This window comes from Rhodamnia argentea, chromosome 7 (assembly GCF_020921035.1).
Source record: "Rhodamnia argentea isolate NSW1041297 chromosome 7, ASM2092103v1, whole genome shotgun sequence".
Taxonomy (NCBI): domain Eukaryota; kingdom Viridiplantae; phylum Streptophyta; class Magnoliopsida; order Myrtales; family Myrtaceae; genus Rhodamnia; species Rhodamnia argentea.
This window is the reverse complement of record NC_063156.1, coordinates 21,882,361-21,893,683: the sequence shown is the minus strand read 5'-3', so window position 1 is coordinate 21,893,683 and position 11,323 is coordinate 21,882,361. Positions and strand designations below refer to the sequence as shown.

The following is an 11,323-nucleotide window of genomic DNA, read 5'->3' as shown; positions in this document are numbered from 1 at the left end:
ATCAGATGAATGGTTCGAAGTGTCACGATGCGAACGTAGGAGGCGGTTCATGTTTCTCCTTATAGGACGCATATATCAGCCGGCAGTATGTAAAACGGATTCTTCAAGTGAAAAATTCTACACCCCTCTTATTACTATGTTGAGATACAATTAAGGCGGTCGGCCTAGTGGCCGTGGGCGGGCGGACAGGCGTTTGGGAAATGTAGCTTAGGGTTGAAGGGTTGACGACCCATTAAGAAAGACGAAAGAAATTTTTTTTAAATCCATTTGTGACAATATGCGTTGCTAACTATATTTACTTGTTTGGATGGAGTTTTGCTTTCTAGCTGTGCTCTGAAGCTACTGGTTTGGTTCCTTGCTCAGCAATGTGTCGATCTGGCTAAATGTTGCAGTTACTTGTAGAGGTTGATGGAGTGATGCAACGAATTGATGGCTAGATTTGCCTCTACTTCAGGAATTAGTCTAGCTTGGAAGCACACGACTATGCGCAAGTTTTGGTAGTAATTGAAGTTCAGGTAAGCATATGGGAAATGTGCTTTCATTCAATAAGAGTGGATGTATGATAAAGAAGAGGCGGTTTTTCTGTTCTTCTTTTTCCTTTTTTGGTTTCTTTCCGGGTTGAGCATTCTTACGCGCTTTTAAGCTGGAAGTTCAGGTATAGAAGGCGTGTGAGACGATTTCACGGCGATGCCATTGGTTTGTTCTGCAATCGGTTTTGGTCCTTTGCTCTGTATTGCAGAGTCTAATAAGAATACCGAGGAGTTCGACGTGGCTAATCAATGTAGATCAGTTGTATCAGCTCTTCACTGCAGCAATTTTTACCAATTCCATCAAATTTTCCCCTTCTGTGTGTTTAGGATCTCCAGGGAGATGCAGAGAGATGTGGAAGGCTTCGGAGGTTCTCTCCTACATTTTGCAGGTTAACTTATTTCATTGTTAACACTTATTTTACAGTGAAAATCAACTGAAAAGGTATATGAATCCCCGTGGAATGATGCGAGCCAGTTGCTAGGTCTGGCTTTCCATGAGTCCTTTGATGCAGGATTTTGCTTTGTGTTCTCTAGGGAGTTTTCGCCACCACTCAACAAGCGTGCTCTTATCTAAGAACACATCATCGTTCACCTCCTTTTTAGCTTTCCAATCGTTCAGCTTCTTCTCCAAATCCAAAACCCTGTCCTTTATGCTGGTCCATGGTTTCTTGTTAGCAACTTCGACGTTGAGGTCCTCCACCTCTGCCAAAAAGCAGGATTCGCCGCTTGAATCTCTATCCAACTGCTCGGCATGTTCTCGCCATCTTTGCGGGTAGTGGTACCGCTTTGGCCTTCCTTTGGTCATGTAAGGACCCGCGTCTTCGTTCTTCATGTGCCGATAGTAGTTGGCTATGTCTACTGGCTCCACGAGCCGGCGAAACAGCGTGCCGAGGTCCACCCATTCTTTCTCCGCCTCGAATTTGTCAGGGAGGCGCTCCTGTTTTATCATTTCGATGATCTCGTCCCACATAGCTGCCAGCTCAAGTCTCTTCACGTTGGCCTTGAAGTCTTCTTCTTTCTTCTGCATCTTGAAAGCGTCATAATATCCCACGCCGTCGTTCCTGCACGTGGTCCGGTACTCCTCTAATGCTTTGAGGGCTTTGTTTATGGCGTCCTTCTTCTCTTGGATCGCGTTTCTGTTATCCTCTTTCTGCTTCTCCAACTCTCCAGCAGCCCGAAGGCACAGCCTCGCCGTTGTGCTCTATAATCACGAAACTATACATGGTGAATATTCGATTATCTTTTCCCAATTGATTAAAGATCATGAACTAGAGATTTCATTTTCCAGATTAAGTATGGACAATACCAGGTTAAGGTCATTCAGTGCGGCACCGATCGTCTTGACGTTAATATCGACAGGATCATCTGAGCTGAGAGGTAAATCTCGGAGGTTCTCCAAACAAACTACATTGTGCGTGGCCAAGCATCTATCTAATGCATCTCTATATGTCCAATGTGCCTCTAAGCTTGCCACTGCTATCTTCGGAAGCTCTGTTTCGGACTCGATCTGTAAGGAGTAAAACAACAGTTGAAGAACCGCGTCCGGGTTCTTCACGACCACCAACCTGCCAGTCTCGGTGAAAAAGACATATTGCCCGCACGGTTGGTAAGGGCTTCGCTTGATGAATCTAGACATGGTGTCAAATAATGTATGTTTGCTCCCCGTTACCGCACAAGCCGCGTAACTTGCGGCACATGCTGCATTCTTCATCACATTCCCAAATAAGGAAGCCAGTTTTGCTCTGTCAGCTTTGTGATGAGGGTCGAAGAAAGGGGGAATTTCTCGTAGCAACTCCGTTGCGGAAGAGCGAGGAGTGAGTAGGATCCGGGGAACCATGTCGAGTTTCGCAACAAAGTGAACAAAGCAATCAGACCAGCCGTCACGCTGGACGGCATGGCAAAAGGTGCGGTCGGTGGTAAGTGGGGATCCGAATGTTAAACAGAGAGGACGACGAGGACGAGGACGGGAAGTCTGCTTCTCGTTTGATCTTATGTACTTCTCAAGGAACCAAACAGTCGCGTATATCGCGATAGGACCGCCCGACGAATAGCCTGAAAATGTTATTTGCTTGCCGTCCGCCACTGCCTTTGCCACCTGAAAATCAAAGACAAATCCAGGGACCAAAACAGTCGCAAACGGTAGATTGCGAATCGAAGCGAACCAGATCGTGCTTGTTACGCGATATATGCACCTAAATCTTGCGGTCACATTCTATGAATTGAGGATAAGTATAGAACTGGATGAGAGCTTCAATGAAAGAACGTGTGTGGCTGTGAGAAAATACTTGGGCAAGCTCTAGTTTCCGATCTGTTCCGTTCTAGTGAGAGTTCATAAGGATTTTACAACTGCCGTCTGAGAAGATACTACGAGACAGCGGCGAAAATTAAACATCCAACGTCATTCGAGGTTCAAAGAATACCTCCTTGCGGAACGTTTGATTGCCATCCTCCTCCAGAATCCTTAGGAACCGTGCCGCGAATCCCTCGTTGACCACGGCGAACGCATCGGTCCCGAGTCTCCTGAGAGAAGGGAACTCGCTCCTGAGAGAAGGGAACTTCTTGTCGTCGATCTTGGCCTCTCCGAAGGGCTTTGCTTCGCCGTCGCCGGCGAACCAGTCGTCCGGAGACCATGATCCGGCGAAGGCCACTATGACCTGCGAAGAAGGGCCGTTGTTGCCGATCTCCCTCGCGACGAAAGGGCGCTCCTCCACGTCATCGGCAAGAGCTCCGATGGATACAGACAAGGCTGTCTTGATCACTTCCTCCCTGACGCCAAGATATGCGTCCATGGTCTGTGCGTACATGTGAGCTTGTCCGTGCAAAATGTCACTTTGCCGACAGTTTTGGGTGGGAGAGAGGGAAGCTGAGATACAGGCCCAATGGGAGTTGGTTGGAGTTTACTCAAATGTCCCTTCGATGATCGTTTTGGTGGGGGTCAACGGAACACAAGCCTAATAGAGGTGAGCGGTTTTAGGTTCCTTACAGGTTCCATCTGCAATCTGGAGCCTACTCGTCCAAATAGGTTCCTCATTTTTTGGAACCCGGAACCTACCCGTCACACCTTGAAACCCGGAACCTACCCCGTCACAGGTTCTAGGATCGGTTTCGAGGTACCCGAGAACCTATCAATTTCTTTTATTTTCTTTTATTTTTTCATTTTTAGTTAAGCAAAATGAGAGTGAACACTACAACATCTAAGAGAAAGTAGATGTGAGTGATTTTAGGCTCTGTACTGATTACATTTAGAACCCGAAACCAATCTATTGGAATACATTTATCATTTTTTTGGAACTTGAAATATAAAAAATTATTTAACTTCAAATTATACAGATGCCATATAACGTTATATGATTGTGCAAAAATATATACCAAGAAAAATATAAAAATTTATTTCAGAATCTAGGGTCCGGGTTTTAGGTAGTGGAACCTGGAACCTACCCATTGGAATAAGTTCCTCAATTTTTGGAACCTGGAACCTACCCTACATACCTTGGAACTTGGAACCAGAGCGGATTCTACGGGTTTCGATTCCAGGTTCTCGGTTCTACCCTAAAATCATACTCACCCCTAAAGCCTAACACGATCACAACCGTCGATCGCGTCGGTGGGTCCGCAATGAGTCTCAACATCAAGTGGCTGTGATTGGTGGGAATATGGGAGTGATGCAGGTGATTGGTGTCTCGAATTATTATCGACTTGTCCTGGAGAGTGGGTCGTGCCAAGCTCTGCTCTTTTGTTTTTAATTAGTGAAATGCAAGTTGGACAGCGACATCAAGGTGTGGTCCGTCCTGTGGGACGATCAATTTTAAAAAAATTTGGGGGCTCGCTTTCCCTTTCAATTTAATAATTAATACACCAAATGATAACGACCAAAAAAATAATAATAATAACTGATTTTAAACGACTTTAAAGCGCTTGGCTTTACATAAAGTCACATTCCAATTAAAAAAACAACGCATTTCACGGGACGGGCATATCAAGAGAAGGTGGCATGTGGCGCCATCGACCAATCAAGAATGAGATGTATGCACGTACGACGTTCACTTGAATGACCTTCATAGCACGCGAGCATCGATCATTACTCGATTACACAATGTCGACACTGCAACGTGATGCAGTTGATCACAGTTATTAATGTTTAGGAATAATGGGAGTTATGTGAGGAGACATCGAGGTCGGGCCCTATTGTTAACTTGTGTCCGTTGGTTTCATAAAGAAAAAGAAAGAAAGTAAATTGTAAAAAAAAAAAATGACGACAGCATCGAGAACGTGTGAAGGAATCTCGATGTACTATGGGGTAATTTAAATAGAATAAAATAAAAAGAAAATGAAAAAGAAAAAGAAAAGAAAAGGAGAAAAGGGATTCTTTTTTCACGTGACAAAAGGACGACAGCATCGAGAACGTTCACAACTAGGGGAGGTAGACATAGGCCAAGGGGTTGGTGAAATTTACTCAATTGTCCCTTTGATTGATTTGGTGGGGGCAATGACACATAGGCCCAAATGATTACAATCGTCGGATCGCATAATACTTTTCAAGGGCCTTCGTGTCGTGTCTGACACTTCGATACTCTCCAACATGCGATCGACATATGGATAGTGCTTCAGACACGCCAGCGACATGTCAGTCTAGCATCCCAACAAGCTATTTCGACATACATAAGATCAATTTTAAGCATTTTTAATAAATTAGGGATTAAGATGTAAATTTATTAAAAATACTTAAGACATATATCCAGTAATCCCAAAATTAATATACCCAGCTAGTAAAAAAAAAAAACTAATCGTGAATCCCTAACAGAAGAAGAAGAAGAAACTCACCATCGATATTTATCATGTATATATAAAAGTATACATTCTATATACAACGTGTCTCATCATGTTTGAATTTTTTATTTTTTGAGAAATTACGTGTTTCGCGTGTTGTGTCGTTTCGCGTGTTATGTCGGTACTACGTAGATTGTTACTGTTGTTGGACATTAAGGGCCTGGCCGGTCATGAACATACAACATGTTCAAAACAAGATAGCCCCTTCCGCCCTTGAACACGAACCTACGACGTACCTTATAGCAAAAAATCACATCGGGCATATGTTCCTTAAGATCATCAAGCCTTTAAGATCTTCGTAAAGAGCGTGCACATTTCTCAAGCGTGAACAGATTATTCCACGAGTGGGAAGGTCTGGGAGATGTGGCGTTTTTCTTGTTCTAGCTATAGGCAAAACTGCGTTGCTTGCGCTAAGGATTCCCTCGGGTCTTTGCTGTGCCTCCGTTCTCCTTCCTCATCTTGTGCAGCAATGTTTGCAATTCAAAAATGGTTTTTTTTTTTTGGTCTTCATTTCGTGCAGTGGACTTAGCCGGTAGACACTGATACATGGGAAGCTGACGTCTTTCAGATGCAGAACTCTAGCCAGTATGGGTCGGGTATGGAAAAATAAAAAAAAGTTCAAATTTTTTTTTTTGAAAAATTTTAAAAAAATATTTTAACAATATCATTTTTCTTGATTAATTATAAGAAACAAATATTTCATAATTTGATTAAATATAAAATATTTAAAAAATATGGATTGAATCGGATATGCGTCATTAAATTTGCGCTATATGAAAATGGATCAAAACAGATTAAATGATTCAATATGGATTGGATCATATTCAATCTGATCTAAACCAGATCTGACCCACCTATCTGACTCCTCTACTAGCCAGTTTGCATTGAAGCTACTATTGATGTCTTTTGAAGGGTAATTTATTTCATTTGACAGACATTTGTTTTACAGAGACAATCAACTGAAAAGGGGCACGACGACCCCTCTTCGCATGATGCTAGCCAGTTGCCGGGTCTGGCTTTTCTAACATCTTTTCAGCGGTGAGCGGAAATTTCAGCTTGGCATGAATTTTTTGATGCAGGACTTCAACTTATGGTCTGCACGCAGAGTTTGCCACCACTCAACGAGCGTGCTCTTTCTTAAGAACATATCACTCTTGTCCTCCTTGTCTTTGTTGTACCAATCTTCAAGGCGGGTCTCCAGATCCAAGACCTCGTTCTCTATTTCGTCCCATTGTTTCTTGGCAACTTCTACTTTGAGCTTCTCCACCTCGGCCCAAAAGCAGGATTCGCCGCACGAATCTTTCGGCAACTGCTCGGCGTGTTCTCGCCATCTCTGAGTGTACTTGTACCGGCTTGGCCTGCTTCTTCTCTCCATGTAATGACCTGCCACATCATCCCTAGAGTGTCGATAGTAGTTGGCAATGTCTATCGGCTCCACGAGTCGGCGGAACCGCGTGCCGAGATCCACCCATTTTTTATCTGCCTCGAATCCATCGGGGAGCTGCTCGTGTCTTAGCATTTCGACAATGTCATCCCAAATAGCTGCCAGTTCTAGTCTCTTTACGTTAGCCTTGAAGTCTTCCTCCTCCTCTTGCAATTTGAAAGCGTCGTAGTACCCCACATTGCGATCCTTGTTAGCGGTCCGGTACTTCTCTAACGACTCGAGGGCTTTCTCTATGTCGCCCTTCTTGCCGTTGATCCTTTCTAGGTTATCCAGTTTCTTCTTCTCCAACTCTCCAGCGGCACGAAGGCACAGCCTCGCCGATGCGCACTGTAATCACGAAATCACATATCTGTGAACTATTCAATAATCTTCTCTTAAGAACTTAAAAAGAGTACCAGGGAACTAGACTGTAAATATCGACCATACCAGGTTAAGGTCATTTCGTGCGTCATGATTTGAGCTGAGAGGTAATTCTCGGAGCTTCTTTAAACAAACTACATTGGGCGCCGCCAAGCTTGCATCTAATTCATCTTTGCATGTCCAATGTGCCCTTAAGCTTGCCTCTGCCATGTTCTGAAGCTCTGTCTCAGACTCAATCTGTAACGAGTAAAACAACAATTGGAGAACAGCATCCTGGTTCTCCACGACCACCAACACGCCAGTCTCGGTGCGAAAGACATACTTCCCGCATGGTCTGTAAGGGCTTCGCTTGATGAATCCAGACATGGTGTCGAATATGGTATGTTTGCTTCCCATCAGTTCGCAAGCTGCGTGGTTCGCAACACATGATGCACTCTTCATCACATTCACAAATAAGGAAGTCAAGTTGTCAATTGAAGCGGGTTCGTATTTCGGGTCAGAGAAAGAGACAATTCCTTGTAGCAACTCTGTTGCGGAAGAGCGAGGAGCGAGTAGAATCCTGGGGACGATGTCGAGTTTCGTGACGAAGTGGACAAAGCAATTAGACCAACCCTCACGCTGGACGGCATGGCAAAAGGTGCGGTCGGTGGTAAGCGGGGATGCGAATGTTAAACAGAGAGGACGGGAAGTCTGCTTCTCCTTTGATCTTACGTACTCCTCAAGGAACCAAACCGTCGCGTATATCGCGATCGGACCGGCCGATGAATGGCCTCCAAATATTATTTGCTTATCGTTCTCCACCGCCTTTGTCACCTGGAAATCAAAGACAAATCCAAGCTTACTTCTGAATCTATGCTCGGTCAATGATGAACATTCCTTTTTTACTGCTAACGGTAGGTTTTGAGAGAGATTTAAATTGAACCATCTATGTCATTGTCGACATCCAATAGGGAACACTTGGGGAGGGTGTTCTTTGTATTCCAACCAACGGAGACTGCATGTATAAAAAAGTCTAGACAAACCCCAAATCGTATATACACACTCAGACTAGCTAGTGGCCCCATATGTTTTGGAGTTATTACAGGTAGAAGGGGTTAATGCTAGTAGTCAATTTATAAATGTGAGGGAAAGTCTTTATCTTTTGACATAACTTTTGGAATAATATGGACCCAAGACCACCCAACACTGATATTAGAGCTCAGTTACCAACAAGTCTAGATTCAACAGTCACATGGGAGAAGTACGAATTGTTGTTGTTCCGACCAAGGCCCGATTACTCCGACTCAAGGCCCGATCTGTGAGGGGAAAATTATTGGAGTCATCCACGTCGATTGTGGAATAGGCCGATGGACACCGGGAAAAATCTCATCTTTTGAGTTACCTCCTGAGTTAGGATTAAAGAGGCCCAAGATTATCAAGCGTCATGGTAGATTGCAAACTGAAGCAAACCAGATCGAGTTTGTCACGTGATCTGTATACCTACATGCTATGATTTGAGGTCGAGCATAGAACTGAATGAGTTTCAATGGTAGAGGGTGTGTGGCCATGAGCATATACTTGCGCAAGCTCTGGTTTCCGATCTTTTGTGTTCCAGTGAGAGTTTCTATGGACTAAACTGGACGAGGTGAGGCATGCCCCTGAAGCCGAGAGTAGGCACTGCTCATGCTTTCTGAGCTTCAAACAAAGCTCGGGCGAACTCTAGAAATGGCCTTAAAAACGCTGTCTGAGAAATACTACGATCCTTTGACACATTGTATCAACGGCGAAAAACAGAGCATCATTCGAGAATACCTCCGCGCGGAACGTTTGACTTCCCTCATCCAGGATATGTAGGAACCTTTCCATGAATGCCCCGTTGACCTTCGCGACCGCATCCTTGCCGATGCTCCTGAGAGAAGGGAACTTCTTAGGGTTGACGTCGGTCTCTCCAAAGGGCTTGGCCTCGCTGTCTCCGGCGAACCAGTGATTCGGAGACCATGATCCTGCGAAGGCCACGACGACCTGCGAAGGGCTATTCTCGATCCCTCGCACGACGAAAGGCAGCCCCTCCGGATTTGTATGAGCTTCGACGGACACAGACAAGGCTTGCCTGATCACTTCCGCTTTGATGCCAAGATCTCCTCTCTCCATGGTCTGGGACTCTGAGCGAATGTGTATGGTTCTTCTCTGTGAACTTAGTCTCTGCGGAAGGTGCTCTGTCTTTGTTGACACTTTCAGCTGGGGTTACTCTGAAATAGAATCAAACGTCCCTCAAGTTGACCGGGTGGTGGGGGAGCAACGGCGCACAAGGCCAAATGATCGCAACCGTCGGATCACGTGAGTCTCCCGCGTTAAGTCTTAATGTTGGAGCGGCTGTGATTGTTGGAATAGGGAGTGATGCCGGGGAAGGGTGTTTTGGGCAATCGAGCGCGCTTGTCGTCTTGACTTGTGTTGGATAGTAGTTGGGTCAATGAATAAAAGACAGAGCACATCCTTTTCATTTTAATATGGTGAATAGGCGATGGATAGAGATATTACGTAACAAGAGCTAAGTTCTCTCTTGGGTCGGGTTCGGGTCGGAGACATCAAGATGGGGTAAACTTGTAAAAAATAAAATTTTCTTTTATCCGTCTTATCTCTAGCTCTCCTCTCTTTCTGACTTTTGCTGGTCTTTTTCAAAATTTTCACGAAAAAAAGAAACAAAATGTAAAATGTAAAAGCTATATTTTTTGAAATTACATGGAAAAAAAGAAAGAAAGAGGGTATTCCATTAGTCTGATTTTTCCCCAGCCTAAAAGACTAGTAAGCTTTCATTCGACGACTGGATGACCCGATAGCATTTGTCAAGTCAACAAGATATTGCCAGGAAACATCTCGGGCCAAACAAATGTTCCGCGTTGACTTTTGGTCTTTCGATGAACATGTGAAGCAATTTCAGAGAACCATTTTAAAAAGACAAAAGGCGAGAAGAAAAGGGGAATCCTTATCGCATGACAATTGAATTTCGTTTGTTTCGCGAAAAATAAGTAATTTGAAAAATATTTTCTAAATAGTAGTCGCTCATATCCCTGGCAAAAATGAATCAATGCAATGATAATATTTTTCATTAACTAATTATTTCAAGCAGCATATGCGATCATCTTTAAGAAAATATTTTTCAAATCACTCATTTTCCGCGAAACAAACGATACCTTAATTAAATGGAGAGTCACTTGCATGTGGAACTAGAACGTCACGCCTATGTTAACAAGTTTATTCTCTAATTTCAATGGCGACGAGAGCCTATGGTGCTCCAATTGCGATTAATCTTGATTATGCAGACCTGCGAATGGCAATATTGCACGTTTCAACAAAATGCAACTTCTCTGGGTTCTCATGAGCTTCAATGGATACATCTAGTGCAACCAATAAAAAACAAGATGTGTTCACATGTTGCGCCAAATTTAATAAGATTTATAGCATGCGAGTAATGATAATTGATCATTACACAACATCGTCACTATCACGTGATGTATCCATATGATAAAATGTTTTCTCTTGGCACGGGACAATTGTGGTGGTACCGAGAGACATCGAGGTGGGATTCACTAGAGTGTGGGGGATCAACAATTTTTAGCAAGTATTCGTTGGTTGTAGCTTTAACTTTAAAAAGAAAAGGTTGGTGATTGGCTTTTCTTTTATAACTTGAAAATACCGAATCTCTTAAATGATTTTCGTGTCAGCAAATGTTTTTGTACACTTTCAAAAACTTTAACGTGTACGACTGTTGTCGTGTTTCAACTTTTTCATCAAACGAAAGAACGAGATGAAAAGCAAATGTGAAGTCTTTTTCTAAGATTAATCAGTACCCCATCAACGTACCCTGGTCCCCACACGTGTATTATTAATCAGTACCCCATCAACGTACCCTGGTCCCCACACGTGTATTCTTCTACACGAACAAGAAATGGATATCCATTAGTCTCGTTTCCGACCCTAAAAAGATTACTGTGGAAGGATGGGCAATTGCATTTGTCGGGTCCACAAGAAATTGCCCGGAAACATGTCGGGTTACACATATGTTTTTGCGCAGACTTTTGGTCTTTTTGTATGGACATGTCGAGCAATTTCGGAGAACCATTTGAAAAAAGACAAGGAGAGAGAAGAAGACGGATTCCTTACCACATAGTCAATTAATCAAATA

The 11,323-nt window shown here is 43.6% G+C and overlaps 1 protein-coding gene across 3 annotated transcripts; it reads right to left on the bottom strand.

Annotated features, from left to right (window-relative positions):
* Positions 1 to 895: 895 nt before the first annotated feature.
* Positions 896 to 9,378, bottom strand: LOC115734746 (protein EDS1L-like). Of its 3 annotated transcripts, XM_048281617.1 has the most exons (4): positions 9,163 to 9,354; positions 2,951 to 3,184; positions 1,837 to 2,625; positions 896 to 1,731 (listed from the first exon to the last, which is right to left on the bottom strand). In XM_048281617.1, exons 1-4 carry the CDS (start codon positions 9,289 to 9,291, stop codon positions 1,009 to 1,011), a joined length of 1,875 nt encoding a protein of 624 aa, XP_048137574.1. In that variant the 5' UTR covers positions 9,292 to 9,354; the 3' UTR covers positions 896 to 1,008. The 3 variants fall into 3 exon arrangements, with proteins under 3 accessions (XP_048137574.1, XP_030521504.1, XP_030521506.1); XM_030665644.2 differs by lacking the exon at positions 9,163 to 9,354 and having other exon boundaries at positions 2,951 to 3,415; XM_030665646.2 differs by lacking the exons at positions 896 to 1,731; positions 1,837 to 2,625; positions 2,951 to 3,184 and adding exons at positions 6,260 to 7,128; positions 7,228 to 7,974 and having other exon boundaries at positions 8,953 to 9,378.
* Positions 9,379 to 11,323: the final 1,945 nt, after the last annotated feature.